Here is a 21,067-nt window from a genome sequence, read left to right on the forward strand (position 1 = left end):
CAGCAAACACCAAGAGGAAAAAACCTTCCACTGACGATAATAGGATTGCAACGTGGACTTACGCCTTGCGACCTGCAAGGTCACAGCCAAAGGACCAGGCACCCCAGCCCTGTCAACCCCCACTGTTCCACCTCCAAGCTGACAAGTGTAGCTGCTGCAAGGAACCCCGGAAGGGGAAAGGAAACATCAGAGGAGAGGGATGGAGAGGAAGAACCCACTCCGCCCCGGAGGCCAACATCCGAAGAAAAGAAAACCAATTTGCACAAGGCCAACAGGGAGCGATCAAAATCACTGGAGCCCCTACCCTTCGGACCCAGGCAAGAAAGGAGCAGATCATCTGAAAAGGGGAACGCATAAAGAAGTCCCTATGGCCACTGACAAGTCAGACCATCCATTGTCCAAGACTGAGGACACCGAAACCGGGAGCAGAACCTCCTAACCTTTGCATTCTCCAGGGAGGCAAACAAGTCCACAACTGGACAACACCACTTCCTCACCAGACAATGGAACAGAGTCAACTGAAGGGAGAAATTCCGGGAGGAAAGAATGATCCTGCTCAACAGATCCGCCCGAACATTGTCCACCCCGTAATGTAGGTGGCCCGAAGAAACAGAACAGAATTCTGAGCCCAGAAGAAAATGTCCAGAGCATTCAGATTCACAGAGCTGGACCTGGTACCCCCGTCTGTTGATGTAAGACTTGGCAACCAAGTTGCCCGCTTGGACCAGCATCACCTTCCCCTGCAAGAGTCTCTGAAAATGCACCAGAGCCAGCAGGACAGCTTTTAACTCCCTCCAATTCGTGGACCTCCCTGACTCCTGGAGAGTCCAAAATCCCTGAACCTGCTCTGACCCCAGCCGCACACCCCCACCCTGAGAGGCTGGCATCGGTCGTCACCACCACAGGCACCGGAGGAGACAAAGGCACGCCCTGCAAATGGAATCTAAAACAGGAATTCCCGCCAGAAGATTGCAAGGCTCCAGAGACCAATGGGAGAGAATCCAGTTGACCGGACAAAGGAGATGAAACCTTCCCCAAGGAACCAGGAAGATCACCAGAGCCAAGTGACCCTGGAGCCGCAGCCACTGAAAAGCTCTGGGAGCCACCTGAGACAAAACAGTGCTCACTTGCTCCTGAAGGCCCAGCAACCTCCTCTCTGATACAGTCACCAAGCCTAGCAGAGTCAGAAACCAAGCCCGATTAACACCAGGGCCTGGGAGGGTTCCATATCTGATTTCCCCCAGTTTATCAAAAAGCCATGATACTGGAGGACCTGCAAGACGCTTGCCACATGAACCGGCAGCAGATTGGCGTTGGGAGCCTGTACCAAAAGATCATCCAGGTAAGGATGCACAAACACCTCTTCTGGATGCAGAAGAGCCATCTGGGGAGCCAGTAATTTTGTGAAAACCCTGGGAGAGGCTTTTAAGCCAAAGGGAAGAACACAGAACTGGAAATGGTCTGGACGGATTGCAAAACACAGGAACGTTTGAGAGGATTCCGTGACAGGCACATGGAGGTAAGCATCCTGAAGACCCAGAGACCCCAAAACATCCCCTGGGCCAATTAGAGGAAGAATTGCCTTAATGGTCAACATTCTGAAGTGCACAGTCTTGATCCAGGAATTCACGCACTTGAGATTCAAGGCAGGACGAAAACCCCCAGTCACTTTCGGAACAAGGAACAGGATGGAATAAGCCCTGTGGCCCTGTTCCCCCAGAGGCACCCTGGAGATGGCCCCCTTCAACAGCAAATCCTGGATTCCCTCCAGCAAGGCCGCCCTCCTGTCTCCATCCACAGGCAAAGGCGTCAGGCGAACCCCAGTAGCAAGAGGAACAAAATCGAACTCTATGGTCTATCCATTCTCCACAATGTTCAGGACCCAACAATCGTGACATCTTGGTGCCAAGCGGACAGAAAATGCTACAGCCGTCCCCCAAACTGCCAATCACCACAACTTTGATTATCAGGAGCCCTTCTTGGGAGCGCCCTTTTCAGATGGAACAGACATCTTAGAACAAAAGCGGGGCTGAACCCTATGCTTCCTGGAAGAGAAGGACCGAGGTTCCAACTTGGTAGAAGACCTAGAATGTTTCTTCCACCCCTTGCCAGACAAGGAACCCCCCTTCATAAGGCAAGGCATGCTTATGGTCCTTAAAGGCCTTAGAAATGATGGCTGGTAACTGATCCCCAAACAGAGCCTGACCCTCAAAAGGAAATCTCAGAAGTGCCGCCTTTTCCCCAGGGTCCACCTTCCATTGCCTCAACCCTAGAGACCTTTGGGCGCAAATCACGGCCCCAGACGCCATAGTCGATGTACAGATAACAGCAGAGGAAATATCCGCCAACAAACGGGCCTGCTGTTACATAACAGACAGTAATTCAGAACATTCAGAACCCTCCTCCACAGCTACAGCAAGCCTGTCAAAGTCCTGAACCAATAACTGCGCAGAATATGCAGAAAAAATACCGTCCCATATAGCTAAATTCCCTGCAGAAAAAGCCCATTTCATACCGGAGTCAACCTTCTGGTCAGTGGCATCAGAAAGAGTACAGTCTTCCGGATTGACAGCGGTTTTACCAATCAATGTAGCCAGCATGCAATCCAACCGCACAGAGGGAGGTAGAGCATCCTCCCCCTCCAGCAAATACAACTTCTGAAGAAAACGGGGAAACCTGGGCCTTGTCAACCTCCTTCCATTAATGGAAAACCATGTTCTTAACAGGCCCCTGGAAAGGCATAGCAAAACGAGAAGGGGTAACATACTGAGGACATAAGGTAGATTCAGCTCCCAGAGGTTCAAAAGAAGTAAATCCCAGATTGTCCCGCACATGAGCCAAAATGTCCCCATCTTCTCTTGAGACACATATGTTTCCCCAGAATAAGTAAAAGTAACATCACCCTCTGAGGAAGAGGAGCCATCAGCCGCCACAGAAGCTTGAGAAGTAGAAGGACGACTGGACCGGGTAGCACCAGCCTGGAGGGCCCTGGACACAGCCACCTCAATCATGTCCTGCACCTCCTCCCAAGACATAAGAGGAGCAGGCCCGTCGACTGCACCCCTGGCCACAAGTGCCGACTGCAGGGGAACAGGAACCCTCTCCCGTTCAGAAGACGAAGAGGAGGAGAGAATACGCCTCCACTGTGCACCCTTCTGCTCCGACATAATGGAACAACAGAATGCCCAAAACCACCATCATACGTCTTAAAAAGGGGAAAAGCTCCTCCCCTTACACCAATGAAATCCAGTCACAAGTTGTCCCCCCACCTAATCAGGACCAAATCCAAAAGATATAAAAAAAAAATGCGGGCCCAAAGCTCTCCTTACCTCGTAGACAGTGAAAAAATGCAGCCGGGAGCACGTCCTGCCCATGAGGCGGTGACCCGGAAGGACAGCCCCAGCCGCAACAGAGCCGATCAACTCCGTCAGACGACTCGGAAGCTACACCATCAGAGGCAGCCATGCACACCCCCTTCTAATGCAGCCCGGCCAAGAAGTCGCTGCCAGAAGTCCCACAACCTGCAGCAATGAAGAACGAAGCCCCTCCAGGCCCCGCCAAGGAGGAGAAAGAAAGGTACGTCTAGGGGTAGACAAAATGAAACAGGAGAGGCCTGGGGTGGAGGGACTTTTTAAAAAGGGAGGGGAGGGGTCGAGGTGAGGCAAGGGGCCACATTGATTACTTAAGGAAGGCGAGGGAGGGACAGGAGGTAACATGTATGGACCACAACCTGTTGGACGTGCTTATAAGACTCCATAATAACACCACTGCTCAAGTAAGGTAGAGGATGAGCGGTAACCTGACAACACTTACCCCAGTTCAGAGGGAAGTGTGACAGGGATGTGTCATCAAGGCAACCCCAAGATTAGCTGGGTCTCATAGCCCCACCTTACTCTTTGCCAGTGATACTCTTTTGTTGTCCCAAACCCCTATTGGATTTCAAAACCTTTTAAATAAATTGAACAAGTTGTTTGACAAACACAGTCTAGAAGAGCAGGCGTTAAAAGAGGGCTTCCATTCTTTAGAATGGGCCACTATGAACTCTGCAGGAGTTTTAAATAGGGTGCCTGGCTGGTGCACAGAAATGGTGCCAGCCAGTGCTAAACTTTTTAGTGCAAAACTGCGTTGGTGCAGTTTTGCACCAAAAAGTATAAATTAGGGCCTAGGTCTTTCCAGATAGAGAGTGGGAGAGATATTGGTTATCTGCCAAAATAGATGTCAGTTTCATGGTTGTCATAAATTGATGTGAGTGAAGGCAGCTCTTTCAAGTAGCTTGCCTAGGAATGGCCCACTGAAGATCAGTCAATAGGCTGCTGGGCCTCCTGAATCAAGGTTTTTTCTTCTTTATAATTGGCTTGATGTAGAAGTTTTTGAGGCCATTGTGTATTAAGTTTGAGAGTTGGCAGTTGTTGACGTTTCATGCAGGGATAGCAACATAGGTGGTGCATCTGAATTATGCTTAAGCTAAACAATCCTTTTCAACTGTCTGGAAATATGCATGTCTCTTAACATTTTAGTTTGTTTTATTGAGAGGTTAATAACATCAACACACAGATATTGTTGCGATTCTAAGCAAACATTTGGCCATATTTATGGTTTGGTGGATGGGATATTCTGTAATAAATGTGATGGACATCCAGTATGCAGTTTTACAAGTACATTATATCCTAAGGCACTTATAATACAGCGGCAAAGATATGGGTCACGTTTTGACGAAGTATCTCCTTCCGCCACACTTAAAATAAGGCCCATAGTCTTTACTGTAACACAGTGGAAGAGTAATAAATATACTGCTTGCTCTTGTCTTTTTTTAGGTGCATTGTACCCTGACAACACAACCAATTTAATGAAGGAAGATGAAATGGTGGCCCCAGGAGAAGTCTACACATACACATGGGATGTGGCAGGGGAGCACGGGCCAGGTATAGCCGATCAAGACTGTGTGACAAGGGTTTATCACTCACACATCGACGCCCCGAGGGAAATCTCTTCTGGACTTATTGGGCCTCTTATAATCTGTAAACAAGGTAAGTGCTTCAGATCACCAACAGACAATGAACAATTCTGAATTCTGATATGACAGGTAATGTGCACTTAGCTTTATATTTAATTCAATTTATAATAAGGCAGGAAAGATAAAGTACGGGAAAGGTGTATTAAAGCAAGCTTTAGTAAAGACTTTAACGCTGTTTTTCACTAATTACTAAGGGGGTCATTATGATCCGGGTGGTTGGTGTAAATGTGGCAGTAGTACAGCCAACACGCTGGCGGTACATACAGACACATTACGACATTGGCAATATACCACACCGACTGCCATGGCGATAGCAGCCGCCGGGCTGGAGAAACCCTGTGTATCATCATGGTTTTTGTGGCTTTCGTAACGGCTTAAAAACCATGGCGGTAATCCCAACCAGTGACAGGGAACTCTTTCCCTGTCATTGGTAGGAGGCCCACCCACCCCCCTTAGACTCCCCAGATGCCCCCACCCCCCTCCATCCAAACTCCTCCCCTTCCAATCCTCTCCATACACTCACACTCGCAGGCACACACCACACATTCACACACTCACTCACACAGGCATACACACATTCATTCACGCACGCATCTGTACACACATTCATACAGACATGCAGACCTGCATTCTCATTTCCATTCATACACGTATTCTCTCACATGCATACACGCATGCAAACAACACTACACACACATTCACATTCACGCACACACTCACACATTCATGCACCCCCCTCCACACACACACAACACTTCCCAACCCCCTCTCCTGTCGGAAACCTGACTTACCTGCATCCAAGGGGTCTTCCAGCAGGAGACGGGGTGGGGCACTGCTACCGCCATCAGCGCCCCGCCAGTGGAACACCACCAGGCTGTATTATATGATTAACACCGTCCGCCAGTATGGCCACAGCCGGATTTCTTGTGGCTGAAATCCAGCTGTGGTCATATTTTGGCTGACGGATGTTAGCTGCAGCAACGGTCTTTTGGCGCCCTTCGCCGCCATGGCAGGTGGCACTTACGGCCAATGTTATAATGTGCCCCTAAATCTGTTGAAATATTATTCTGCTTTTAATTCTCTTATTTAATCTTGCAACAATTTAAATTGGGTTGGAAAACCAGCTCAATAAAAATAGAGTCCCTATGCCTCCTGACGGATAAATATGGTTAATTCTCATATATATGTACATGTTTTCTGCACCATAATGATATGCATATTTGTGCATTAGTGCCAAAGTATGCAAGTGCAAATTCTCAAAATGGACTTATATCATTAGTGTTTACACCTGTATTATCTGCTGCTGCTCCTCCATCATACTCTCCACCTTTACTCAACAATACAATAACATTATCCAGGGTTTAACTAACCTCACCACATCCCTATAGCAAAGCCCTTGTGCACCTTTTAACCCTCTTCTGCCTCACTTGTTCTCTTCTGCCTGAAATCACACATCAACCACTATTTCCACAGCAATACCTACCCTCAAAGCTTTACTTCTGCTGGCCCCTGTAATGCTGCCATTATCAGCATGTTTCTTGACCAACTTAGATTACCACAACAATTTATTGGTCATACTTTACTAAATGTGACATTGAAAATGGAACATGAAAATGAACAGAAGTTTCTAAAGCAACTCAAAAGCTGTGTTTTTACTCTCTAATTCAACTCTCTGTGCCCTTTCACTTTCCACTTAATGTCGGGACACTTCGGAGTAGCTGTGCACTCTACCAATCACACTGTTCATTCAGTCATTCATTCTTCCACACCTTGTATTCCTATCTTTTGGCAGAATTGTACACTTTGCCAGAAGAGCCCTCTGCCGTCTCCTCAGGCACACAACTCTCTCAGTGGTGTAGCATAGGTTTCAGGGATCCTAACACAACTAATACAATGGGCCCCATGCCAGCACTAGGTCATTATTAAAATACAGACATAATTGGGGGGCAGTGGCCTACTCACATCGCTAGGCCCAGTCTCACCGCTCCTGCTGCACTATGAAAAAGCTGCCATCCTGCTACATATACTTCAGGTTCCTCATTGTACCTGTTTCATTCGCTCCTCTCTATCTTTATTCCTCTATCCTCACATCTCGCTACTCCATTTGACTCTTTCCTTCTTATCCCTTTTTTCCTTTCTCGTCCCTTCTTCTTTCACTCACTTCGTATTATGTCCTACCCTCCATATTTCTGGCCCCTTTCTCTTCCTCTTCCATTGAACCTTTCACTTTCTCTCTCATTATACCTGCTCCTCTTTTTATCTCCTTTCTATTTTTCATCCTCTACTTTTCATTCATCCACTTCCTTACTCTGATCCATTTCTCAGGTTTCATCTACACCCTTGTACCTTACCGACTCTCCCTGAAGAGAAAATGTAGAGCTAGTCCCAGGTAATATTTAGAAATATTAGAAAATACTAGGCAGACGATCTCAAAATAACTGCAGTCCAAGCATGGTACACATGTCCTCTCCCACCTCTGGGCCCCAGTGCTGCTGCACTAACTGCACCATTAATAGTTACACCACTGCCCCCTGTGTTACTATCATTACCAAATTGTCTCTCTAGTAAAGTTGAGCGGTGTAGAATCTAGTGATCCTGTTCTTCAAAGACCTGAGTGGTCTTGGCCCCAATTTTTAACATAATTGTGAGACATAGCTTCCCTGGTGTGATTTTTCTCTAACAGTTTGTCTTCAGTCCTCCTGTTTTCACTGGCTTCCCTTTTGCTGGCCTTAGGATTCTGTACACTTTACCACTGATAACCAGTGCTTAAGTGCTTGTGCTGTTTCCCTAAAATATGGTAACATTGGTCTATACCTGATTGACATACTTAATTCACTCAGAAGTCTCTAATAAAGTGCACTACATGTGCCCAGGGCCTGTGAGATAAATGCTACAAGTTGGCCTACAGCACTGACTGTGATACTCACTTAAGTAGCCCTTTAAACATGACTCTGACCTGCCAATGCAGAGCCTGTGTGTGCAGTTTTGAACTGCCATTCCATTTTGCCAGGCCCAAACGTTTCCCTTTAAGACATACAAGGGCTTGGGTAGCCCAGAGGGCAGGGAGCAATGTTCTTAAAGTAGGAAATGTAGTTTTAAATGTCTTGGTGGTGAAAAGCTATTAAATTCATTTTTTTACCATTGCAAGGAATATCTGTCCCATAGGTGAACTTTGGAATTGCTTACTAATCATTATGAGCATAATTTCCAAATTGCAGTTCTGAAAATGCCACTTTTAGAAAGTTGGCATTTTCCTGCCTTAGCTATTTCGTGCCTGCAGCCTTTCTCTGGTCATATAACCGGCAGTAGCTGGCAGTTGGGCTTTGTTTATTTCTCCCAGGGAACTACACACAATATCAGCTTATGTGTATCTTCATGGGCTATCCTGGGCAGGATGGGAGAAAGGAGCTGGTCACAGCCACACTTACATCTGAATAGGCTATGTACTTTCCCACACAAAGGGCTGCATCCAACCTGTAGCTAGTCTGGAGCCATTGCAGGACGAGAGATGAAAACATCTGTGAACTTCAAAGGCATGTCTTTGACGTCTCCCACACATCAAAGGCACCACTGTGTGTAAGAAATTGACTTCACACAAAACCACTTCAGTACACTTCTGGATCTGTTGGTACTCTGCCAGGAAGGACTGTTGTGCTGCAGAAGGACTTCCACTCTGATGGACTACACACTTCTGGACTGCACTCTTCTGGACTACTGATTTGCTGTGCTGACCTGTTGCCTGCTGTCATCTTCCCTGAGAGTGAGAAGGAATGGACCTGCATCTCTCTAACTCAGATTGACTCCAAGAGCTAGTTGGCTGACCTCCTGATCTGAAGTCTCAGGGACACAAAAGACTTCCAGCCACCCTGCATCTGCACCTGTGCTCTGCCATCTGTGAGTCTACCCTGCCAAGTGGTGCCACCCCAGAACTGGACCATTGGAATTGGGCCTAAGGTGCTTCCCAGCAGCCCAGATGCATCCTTTCTGCTGAGCGGCTCATCCCCAAGCAGACCTAACACATCTCTCCAGCTGAGCGGTGCATCCTTGAGCTGAACCGATGCATCACCACTCCTGTGTAGATTGGGTGCATCGCCTTCGGATCTGTTACTAAACAACGCTTCCCATAAAAAGCCCTTGCAACCCTCATTGACTGTAGACTCGACAATGACGCCAAAGCTCTACATCGCAACGTCGTCACTCATCAGAACCATCGCATAGTCTCAGCTACACAACTCATCCTCAACATCGGCCTTCACATTGCAAGCCCCATCAACAGGATCCTCTATGTTCACGTTAAAGGGACTCACACCACAGCCTCGCCACATCTCAAAACCAATACATCGCATTGGCCGTGTCACGCATCTTCAACTCTGATCCACGCAAAGCTTGTCATCCAGGATTGAAAGTACTTTGTTCAGCGGACTTTACTGGGTTCCTGTAGCTAGCCCGTGCTCCCTGACCTTTTCCCTTTGTCCCAGTCCTGCACAACCAGAAATCCCTGGTTGGTGCCTTTTGCTTGTAATTTTAAGTGCTGTTCTACAGTTTCGTCTTTAAAAGTTCATAACTTAAGTTCTACTAATTGGATTTTTGTTGTTTTTGTCTTGTTTTATTTATTATCAACTAAGTTTAATTTTTCTAAACTAGTGTGGGATCCTGTTTATGTGGTGTTTTTACTGTTTTGCTGTTTAAAGTGTTGCACAAATACTCTACACTTTGCCTTCATGTTAAGTCTGTTTGCTCTGTGCCAAACTACCACAGGCTGAACACACATTAATTTGGAGTTACTTGTGCCTTACCCTAACAGGAATTGTGGTCGCTGTTTGACCAGGGCTCACATCCCAGCCAACCAACGACCCAATTTCTCACAATCATATACACCTTTACAAAACCTACATCATCAGCCTTCATCAGCTATGTCACCAGGCTTCCTGAAGTAGCACTCAAGGAGTTCCAAAAGATGTATGAGCTGCGTAGAAGCTTCCCTACCTCAAACAGCAGAATCTGCTGACTCACCCGCAACCCTCATCATTAACTCAAGTCGCAGTGCTTTGAAATGACTAAATAGTAATTCCCTGTTAAAACGGATATCACCACATTTCTAAATGCAGCCCTGTCTCTATCCTACCACCCTTCAGTGTCTATGGTTGCACCCTTTAGCTCAGGACTGCAGTCAATAAACTTTCTCTGACTGTAGAGGGTGTTCTACAGCCTTCATCTCGTGCCATGTAAAACCATGGACAATCCAAAATGGATCTATCTGGTCTCAGCAATCTTATACTCCCACGGAGCCCTGATACTATGTTCGCCCTACACAACAAGCAAATAGGGTGTCAGTGCAAAGGTCTGGGTGTCTCATGCAGGCAGAACTTTACACACAAGGGCCCAGGAGTTGCCACACTGCTGAATCAGGGAAAATGGTCGATCAGTGCTAGAAGTACAAACACAGTATACCAGTATAATGAGAACATCTCTTAATATCAATAAGCCAGGACATTGAATGCAGTCCTGTCTCAGCTAGAATGCATTCTTAATAGCCTCATCCAGGTCTCAGAACCAGAATCTGGTCCTCAGAGTCAAAAGACAGACCTTGGGCCTCATTCCGACCCGGACGGGCGGCGGACGCCGCCCGCCGGGCGGAAACCGCCCAAACACCGCCCCGCGGTCAGAAGACCGCGGGGGGCATTTCAACTTTCCCGCTGGGCCGGCGGGCGATCTGCAAAAGATCGCCCGCCGGCCCAGCGGGAAAGCGCCTTCCACGAGGATGCCGGCTCCGAATGGGGCCGGCGGAGTGGAAGGTGTGCGACGGGTGCTGTGGCACCCGTCGCGCTTTTCAGTGTCTGCTAAGCAGACACTGAAAAGCAATGTGGGGCCCTGTTAGGGGGCCCCTGCAGTGCCCATGCCATTGGCATGGGCACTGCAGGGGCCCCCAGGGGCCCCACGACACCCGTTCCCGCCAGCCAGGTTCTGGCGGTGTAAACCGCCAGAACCAGGCTGGCGGGAAGGGGGTCGGAATCCCCATGGCGGCGCAGCTTGCTGCGCCGCCATGGAGGATTCCCATGGGCAGAGGGAAACCGGCGGGAGACCGCTGGTTTCCCGTTTCTGACCGCGGCGTTACCGCCGCGGTCAGAATGCCCATGAATGCACCGCCAGCCTGTTGGCGGTGCATTCGCTGCCCTCGGCCCTGGCGGATTCAATCCGCCAGGGTCAGAATGAGGGCCCTAGTCTAGTAAATATGTCAGCCATTTTTTACCAGCACATTACCTTTAAAATTATTTGCATTTGATGCATTTTGAACTCTAAAACATTAAATAAACATAAAACTTAAATGACCACATCTTCCTGTTACACAACTCAGCCAGCTTCACTGATGCTATCCCATTCACAGAGTTGGCGAGGAAGATGATTGAGAATACTGAGCAGACCTAGGGCCTGATTCTAACTTTGGAGGACGGTGTTAAACCGTCCCAAAAGTGGCGGATATACCACCTACCGTATTACGAGTTCCATAGGATATAATGGACTCGTAATACGGTAGGTGGTATATCCGCCACTTTTGGGACGGTTTAACACCGTCCTCCAAAGTTAGAATCAGGCCCCTACTGTGTACGGTGGGAGAAGAACAGATGTCATGATGGTAGATCACTGTAAGCAACCCGAAGGATAAGCAATGGTTTGCCACAAGTGTTCTTTTGAACTTGATAATCAATCACTTAAAAATAATTATGGGCTTTATTTGGAGTCTGGCAGACGGTTCAAGTACAGTGGCCATGGCAAAGTACTTTACTCTTCCCATGATGACAGAACTCCCCCTGACAAATTTAGATATGTTTGCTGGCAGAGCAGATATCTCATTAATTTATGGGAGTTGCTGCGACAATGCTTCCTGTAAATGCATTGAAAATTTGATGGACAGCTCCAGCAACATGACAGAGGCATATGCCAGCCTTTCAACAGTTTTTTATTCTCCACCCAAAAAAACCAAAGCAGTGATGTCTAAGTTACAAGAACACTCGTACATTCGACCTGGGTTAGCCCAACAGGATTGAAAACTATCTCAAAACTGCTCTTTATTGCTCACCTGGTCCACATGTCTGATATAGAAAGAAATTGACCCCCTTCCACTCAGCAACATATTGGGTGATCTCAGAGTAGGTTTGGAGTTGTTAAGACTTCTTCTAATCCACTTTCTTGGCAACTAGAATCAGTCATTTCCATGCTAGTGTGGTACAGCTTGAATCTTTTCTACAATAAACCTTGTGGTGATCTTGGGTAGAGACGAGATCAACTAAATCATTTTCTTTACTACTTGTTTGTGCAGTGGCAAGTCCATTGTTTTCCAGAGCCCAGGGATTAGGGTTAAATCATATCTCTGTTCTTGGTTAAACCTTCATGTTTCTAAGTAAACATAGGGGGTCATTCTGACCTTGGCGGTCTTTTCGCAAGACCGCCGAGTTACCGCCGCGGTGAAGACCGCCGACCGCGGCGGTATGCCGCTGTGCGCATTCTGACCGCTGGGAGCGTTCCGCCGGAAAACCGCCAGCAGCCACACTGGCGGTCGGCGGGAAAGTGGAGACTGGTCAACCTCCACCGCCACGCCAGCAGAACACCGCCCACAGAATTACGACCCACATTTCTGTGTGGCGGTCTTCTGTTGGCGGTCTTCTGTTGGCGGTCACCTCCCCATGGCTCCTGTCACCTCCCGGAGGACCAACGCACAAGGTAAGTTGATCGTCCGTGAGGGGAGGGGGTGGGGGGGTGTTGTGTGATGTGTGCGTGCATGGGGGTGTGCGTGTGAGTGTGTAGAGGGGGTGTGTGAGTGCGTGCATGTGGGCGGGGAGTGCTGCTGTGCCTATGGGCAATGTGTGTAGTTCCGCGGGTGCGCATGTCGGCATGTATGTGTGCGGGTATGTGTCCCCGTTGTGTATGTGTGTGTGTAGGGGGTGTGTATATGTGCATGTTGGGGGTGTGTGCATGTCGGGGTGCGTGTATGTGCATGTCGGGGTGGGGGTGGGGAGGGGGTTCGTACCACCTCTGGAGGGTGGCAGGGGGGTGGAGGGTGTGGGGGGAGGACTCGGGGGGGCAGTGGGGGGTGGGGGAGACCCCTATCAGTGCCAGGGAAGGAATTCCCTGGCCCCGATAGTGCCTACCGCCATGGTTCGCATGGCGGTTCCCGAACGCCAGAAACCGCGGCGGTAAGCAGGGTCATGATACCGTTGGCGGTCTTGGGTCGACCGCCGGACCGGAGTGCGCAGACTCCAGCCCGTCGGTCATGACCGCCGTGGCTGTCGGAGTGGGGAAGTGGCGGTCGGTCGCGGCGGTGACCGCCGCGGTCAGAATGCCATTTTTAATACCGCCGGTCTGTTCGCGGTCCGACCGCCGCCTCTCCGCCGACCGCCAAGGTCAGAATGAGGGCCATAATGTGCTGTGTTACACAATTGGTTTTTATCAATGCTTGTTTTACCAATGTTTGTTTGCTAATATGAGCAGGTGTAGACATGTGCTTCTAATTGGGTGTGGTATAAACATGTGCTTCTAATTGGGTGTGGTGACTCATCCACATGTTGAAGCTCAACTGCTTTCCTGATTGGCTATAAATAGCAGAGTGAAGCATGCCTCCCTGTTTGGCTTTGTTTTGCTTCCTGATCTCAGCATCTGATTTGGCAGTCCAGCCTCTGCTGTCATCCTCGTATTCAGGACTTTTAAGGCAATTATTTTCTTCGTTCCTGTACCAGCTGCCACCAGGCATTCCTCCAGCACCCTGGAAAAGACTGCAGCTAAGTGGCTAGTATTATCTAGGGAGTATGTTCTTTGAGCGCCGCACCTCCCTAGAACAGCTTGTGTATTTCAGACATCGTATTTCAGCAGAATGCTTATCTTGAAGAGACAAATTCATTTCTGAACATTCTACATTATTATTGTAGTTACCTGACTAAATGTGGTTCAGGAAATCTGCTTGAGCTCAAGTACTATAAACAGTGACTGTGCAAATTTAAAAGAACATTTACATGACTTTTCTTTCTCTAATAGCATAACTCTTGGATTTAAATTGTGTCATTCATGCCTGAGTTTCATGTTTGAAGAATTTGCTTTTGAAGGGGTTTTCACTCACACAGTGAAACCAAATCAAACTGTGCCACCCTAACTGTTTAAACTCAGAGTGAACATTTGTATTTCTTGGATTGTATTTGTTCCTTTCCTTTTAGTTTAACCCTATGCATGTGCATGATAAGTGCAACCACAGTTCTAATTGTAGTGTACAACTGTGAATCTCTGTGAAGCCAGCTGTAGTGTTGCAGTACTTATTGTTATGGTACTCAGTTTGGGTTTTTGGTAATGCAGTGTTAGTAATTGTGCAAACAGTTATTATTATCCAAGAAATGTGTTGGAACATCCCGGTGTTCTTCTACTGCTCCCATGCCCATATCAGAAAGAGAGATTCAGTTTCAAGGAAGTTGAAAGTACTAACTCTACTATCACTCTGTCAACAACGACCTGCCCCCCAAAGATACAGGTTGCCTGGCTGAACCGGCAAGACGTGGCAGTGTTTTGCCTCTTTCTCTTTCACTCCCCCTTTCCTTTTGGGACACCTGCCGGGGTTCATGTGTCCACCAGGAACTGGCGAGAGGTGTTCCAGGAGGTCAGGGGGCATACCATCGCCCCTGCAGACATCCTGCTTTTCAGGTGAGTGGCCCCGTCTCGACACCAGGGACTCACAATCTTCAACATAAGTGGTTTCTGACCTTCCTTGTACCTGGTTAGAGCCTCATTCTGAGTAACAGTATTTCACCTAAAACAATAGGCACAATTCCACTACCCAGAGTTACAAGTGTCTTGATGTCTCCAGACCCAGTATACTTATCATAGCACTCTGCAGGGTTTGTGGGCAGGAGCATGGCCTGGCCACTGGCCGACTCCTACAGTAGCAGGGAAACAGAACATGCTCCCTAGGACAGGCTCTTCCCTGTACTGAACCCCTGCCCTGAACCTCACCCACTTGTGACCCCCACCAGCCCTTATGCAGACACTTTCCACCTACTCTGAGCAGCTGGCAATTGTCAGGGGTATTCTCACTGGAATGAGCATTAAGTACATGTAAAAGACCCTAGTATTACTGGTTCCATGTATATATCCCCCATTCTGAAAAGAAAACTTGTAATTGTTGGATTTAGTGGTGGGATATCTGATAGAATCAGAGATTTCAGTCCCCTGATGACCATGCATACAATTCTCGGTCACTTGAAATGAGAACCTTGGTGTTGCCTTTATCATATTAATCCTTGCCTGAAAGTCTGCTACGCATGTTTGCATCCTTTGGTCCATTTTTACTTCCTACATAGGGCACATAGTCAACCATATAACATGAGGCAGATATTTTAAATCTGCCAAATTAAGGTGCTTGTAAGGATTTGGGTGTACTATATGATGAGGCCTCATTGTGCAGTACACTCCTAAATAGCATCTTGGGACCAGCGGGCCAGCCAACTGACCTTTGGAGTCTCTGCTTCGATATGGTGCCATGAACCAACATTTACCCTAGCCAGGAACTTCAAACTGGATCCAAACTCTACTAGCCCAAAGTGCAGCAGGTGCAGTCCTTCCAACGGTGCAACCTTTCCTTGTGCGCTTTCAACACCAGCAAGATGGCCTTCCTTCAGTCCTCTCTCCAAATCCATGGTGTAGTGAGGGGCAGGGTGACAGAAGTGCCATATTTATCCCAGGAATGACCCCTGAGGTCATTAGCCAATGGACTAGTAGGTAACCTCCTCTTGGGTGATGAAGCTTCTGTAATGTATAGCATCTGGCTAGCCCAGAGTGCAACATTTTTGCCCCTTTCAAGATGGCACCACCCTTCCTTGGTTACCAGGAGCTTCGTACCCCACCCCAGAGGAGTGAATACCTAAGGGCTACACACCCATGGGAAAACCGGTTCGGGAACTGTTTTCCCTCTCTTTCTCCAACTTGTCTACAGGAACAAAAGGCAGCCTACTCAGTTATGTTATCATCATTTGCCATTTAAAGGTGGCTTCCCGTTTGAAGCTCGGCTTTAGGGCTAATACCTGGCCATCCTGGGATAAGAGGTCTCACCTCACTCTGTGGCACCTGCCTTTGTTCCTGAGCCTGGCAGCCATTCACAGATCTCCCCATACGGGCAGAAAGCTGTCTGTGTGTCAGGGAGTGTGAGGCCACTGAACTAGGTGGGGCACAGAGTGGCAACTTTCTAAAGGTTGATTAACTTTAAAAGTGATATAAATGTTGACTTGACTATTAAGTCACATTTAATGCCACAGTTGATTTGAACCCTAACAGTACCCAGTGTGGCAGTCCCATTCAGACGTTAGCCATGCTGGAATTCCAGTCAGTAACTCTGTGTTAGCCAATGGGGCTAGTAACTTTCCTCAACAAACAACAACTTTTAGGGGTTTGCTGCTAAGGCATATATGAAACTACAGTATGGGCCAGATTTACAAGGGCCTTGCACCTCCATATACCGGGTTAGCGTCATTTTTTACGACGCTAATGTGGCTTTAAGGAGGTCACTCCCATTCTCTATATTTACAAAGTAGTGCAATGCATGCATTGTGCCACTTTGTAACCCCTTTCACCACATTATGTCTGCACCAGGCATAATGTATGTAAGGAGAGGGCTTTCTGGCACTGGGAGGCCGCACAAAATGGTGCAGTGAAATCTACAAGATTTATGATCTTCAAGAAATCTACAAGATTTCACAGCATCATTTTTTCTGTAATTTTTAACGCCTGTACAGGGCAGGTGTTAAAGTGACGGGCCCATAATAACCTATGAGCCTCCCTAGTACTTTGCTGCACTAGCGCCGTCATTTATGGCACTAATCCAGCAAAGAACCACAATAGCGCCATAAATTATGATGCTATTGTGGAAACGAGCGCCATGGTGCACCATTTTGTAAATATGGCGCTACCATGGTTTCTTAGGTGGCGGTAGGGGGGAGCAAAAAAAGTGGTGCATTGGGACAAATGTACCACTTTCTTGTAGCTCCAGCCTTGTATGTCTTGCTTAATAATGTATACCTCCTTGTCATACGGCTCTATAGGCATTCTTTAGAAGAGACCTACATATATTATTATTGGATTTGGGGACGCTGGGCCTGATTTAGAACTCGGTGGATGGGTTACCCCATTCACAGTTGTGACAGATATCCCGTCCACCGTAATCTAATCCCATTGGATGTAATGGGATTTAGATTTCAGTGGACGGGATATCCATCACTGTTGTGACCGGGTAACCCGTTTGCTGAGTTCTAAAACAGGCCTTTTGTCATTAATGGCAATGGCAAAATCGAACTTTCACTGTGACACTGGCTTTCCAGTCTGCAGTGCCAGGCTGGGAGCCATGTTTTCACTTTGTCACACACAGGGTGCCAATCCAGTGCTGCAACCTTGTGTGGACACTCTGCCTTACATGCCCTTGGTCGGCACCACATACTAGGGACTTATAAGTAAGTCACCACTTGCCAATTGGGGACATTCAATTCGACATGACTTTTGTAAAGGGAATGAACATTGCTACTGAGGTTTGGACAGAAGACCTCAGTGCACTCTCAAAGTCAAAATACCAGCAGCTAAGTCTAAATGGGGATAAAGAAAATGTGGGGCCCTGCAAAAAGCCTGTTTCCTTACTTCTCTAAATGGCACGTAGACCATCTTCCAAACTCTTTAACTTTAATTTTGACATTATCTCCCTCTCCCCCAAATGTACACCCACATCATTTCTAAAAAGGCAATGAATCAGTTTGATGGCCATCAATTATAATGAAGTATGCGTTTGAAGGTTTAGAATAATAAATAGTATGTTTTGGTGTCCTTGAGATGTTTCCTAAATCGCTAACAGCTGATTGAAGAAGAGCTGTAATGCCTGTAATCACAACAAAACACTCCAGATCATCTGGAATAAAAGTCAGATATGATTTTAGATTAAATATATAAACGTGATGCATCATTGTTAGTCTCCACAAAAGGGAAGGCAGAGAGGGAATTATTACCCAAACTCCTCTTTTTCATGGCCTCCAATATGTATTTATAGATTGTTAAGCCAAGCTGCTCTAACCTGACACAGGTTCTTGTCTTATGAAGGGCATCATTTCATTTTGTTCACTAAAGCCCGCAAAAACTACTGACATGCATGATCTTGGCTTATGATTTTACTAGGCCTTCAGCTTATATGAATTAATTGTATCTTTTTTAGGTACTTTGGGCGAGAATAAGGAACAACCACCAAATACTGAGTTCGTGCTGATGTTTTCAGTAGTCGATGAAAATTTGAGTTGGTATGTCGATGAAAATATTGCGACTTACTGTTCTGGTAAAGTTGACAAAGAAAATGAAGACTTCCAAGAAAGCAACAAAATGCACTGTAAGATTCTTTGACGCATTTTCACGAATGTTTTTGTGACCTGTTCTGTTTTGGCCTTAGAAAATACTAAGAATCGGAGAATGATTCATTAGATAGACAATATTATTTTCACTTCTATGGTGAATCTGTGAAGTGGGCGCCTCTCACGATTACGGAGTCTAAGGGGTTTGATTGTGAGTTTCACGGTACAGTGAGCATGGAAATAATTTGGGTGCAATAACTGTTGCCGGTCCTGGTGTTCTATTACTGGTTCTAAGAATGAGGAATATCATCTGGATCCAGAATGACAGCTTCTTTTCCTATGCGATTCACGAATTCCCTAGACAAATTCCACCAGTTTTCAGCAGGGAGTCTACATCAAATAGTGATTGTTCAGGATAGTTTTTCCCTGCATGACTGGTGATTAGCGCCTAAACAGAACAGACACACAAATGGAGGGGTAGATTTAATAACTTTTTGCACAACGCAGCACAGCAAATATATCTAATAAGACATGGTGCTGTTTTCCTTTTACACCATGCTGGTGAATTTTAACCTGTCATGCATCAATGCACAAAACCTTGCACAATAATGCCATTTTGTGTATGTTCTATCAAACAGAGATTGTGTACGGAAGACTGCTACGTTTCAATGTTTTGACACACTGTGTATGTATGATGTAGAGCAGGGTTCCAACCTTTTGACTTTGGTGGACCCCCACTTTATCATTCCTAGAGCCCCGGGGGACCCCCAATGAATCTTTATTGGAATCCGGGGGCCCCCCACTGAGTCATTACTGAAAGCTGGAGAACTAATCTGTCAATATTATTTAATTTTCTAAGCAGTCGCGGACCCCCTGAGGAGTCTTCGCCGACCCCCAGGGGTCCTCGGACCACAGGTTGGGAACCACTGATGTAGAGCACAGCTCAAATGCAATGTAGGAAACATGTAGAGAGTTTTAAACTTTGCTCCACATTTGCATTTGCCTTGCGGAGGCATACGTTTTTGGCGCAAAAAACTGTCTACCAATGTTAATAGATAGAGATTTGCATTAGTACTCAGAGGTGGCTGCATGATAACATTCACGTACCACCCATGGAACACTCCCTCACACAATGTAGCATATAGTAGCACACAACTCCACTTTGTGTTATTTTGGCCAATTTTCCAATGTAAATCCTGCTTTGCGTTAGGAAGCAAATACCACCACAACACTTTGTGCCGAATTTGCAATACAAATATAGTACTTCTTGCTGGAGTTTACATTTTTTGCTCTAAGTAGTTATTCTACATATGTGTTCCATGTAAATTCATCCTATGTCTATTCTTTTGAGAACCATATGCCTGGCAGTGTAACATTCAAAAAAAAATATAACAGTCGATTAAAATACGAACAAAAATAATAATCTCAATAATAATATAGAAGGAGAGGATCGAAAAAATGAAAGATTGGAGATCTGCTGACATTAACAACTCAGAGAACAGAAATCACAACATTCTCTAAAACGTTGAAAATAAAATTTGAAAATACATTGCCAAAGTCAAGAGGTCTGGCTTACAGGTAAAAGTGCATTATGTATCTGTCCGTCAATCACTCTTTGGCCTTACAGTGTAACTCACACGTGTGCATCTGTACACCCATCTATTGATTAATTTTGGCATCTTCACACCCACCCAGCCTCAATGCTACACGCACAACCTCACCAATCAATGAAGAGGCACTGTCAGTTAAAATCCAAACCTATTGCATTTGCTGCTTATTTATGATCAATGTAAAAGTTCTTCTTGGAAATAACTGCTAGTCGGTAAGGGGAGTAAGAGTGCTGTCAGCTACGTCAGCCTGTTACTCTGTCAGGGTATTATTGCTGTTGGTAGTGTGTGACTATTGTTTCTTGAAAGGTGTGAGAATGACTTTGATTGTGTGTAAATCTGTTAATCTGATGGGGGAGGTTGTCCTGTTGGTAGTGCAAGACTGCTAGTGATTCTGGCAGTGTGTTACTGCTAGTCTCTGAAGAGCGTGAGAACTATTGATATTTAGGGTGTTTTGCTTTTCCAGCACAAGAGCTTTAAAACTCTCCTAGTGTTTTCATTGAGGCCATAGCTTAAGACTCACTACATACTTATTTAACAACAGAGGAGTCTTTACCCCTTAACTCTTACTAGAAAACGGCAGCAATTGTTCCTAATTTGCATCCCTCTTCCTATGCTTCTGTGTCTTGGTTGTCTCCTTTCCCTAGTGATGCCACAGAAACATGTTTGGGGAATTATTGACCAAGGCTATCCATTTATTTACTTTTGAGCACTCTTACCCAGTACCCACATGCAGGTCACACACACACCAAAACCTCCCAACCCTGCACAGATCCCTGACACCCAAATTAAGCACACACACGTTTTTATTTACTGGCATCATTAAGCCACGATACACGAATTTACAGTCTTAATCCCTTCCCTTCAAATCCATTCAGGCTTGCAGACACTGCCTGGGATTCTGTGTTCAGACCCGCATTAAAAACTCTACATCAGTTTCTAGCAGTTGTTCGCCCTGGCACGTGTCAGACACAGTGCACCAATCCCAGAGGCAGTGCAGCTTTCAGGGCTCATCTGCAGTATAGTGAGCTTGACAGGAGCAACTGGATCAGGACCAGGCAAGATCACTATTCTGCACATGTGCCACAGAGCAC

At 46.6% G+C, this 21,067-nt stretch overlaps 1 protein-coding gene across 1 annotated transcript in view; it reads left to right on the plus strand.

The window, feature by feature from the left end:
* Positions 1-21,067, plus strand: part of LOC138265562 (ceruloplasmin-like) — a 267,602-nt gene that overhangs the window by 55,272 nt on the left and 191,263 nt on the right. Inside the window, exons 3-4 of the mRNA XM_069213378.1 lie at positions 4,815-5,027; positions 18,237-18,404. Coding sequence (XP_069069479.1) covers positions 4,815-5,027; positions 18,237-18,404 — 381 coding nt within the window. The remainder of the gene's footprint in view (positions 1-4,814; positions 5,028-18,236; positions 18,405-21,067) is intronic.

Source organism: Pleurodeles waltl, chromosome 11 (assembly GCF_031143425.1).
Source record: "Pleurodeles waltl isolate 20211129_DDA chromosome 11, aPleWal1.hap1.20221129, whole genome shotgun sequence".
Classification (NCBI taxonomy): domain Eukaryota; kingdom Metazoa; phylum Chordata; class Amphibia; order Caudata; family Salamandridae; genus Pleurodeles; species Pleurodeles waltl.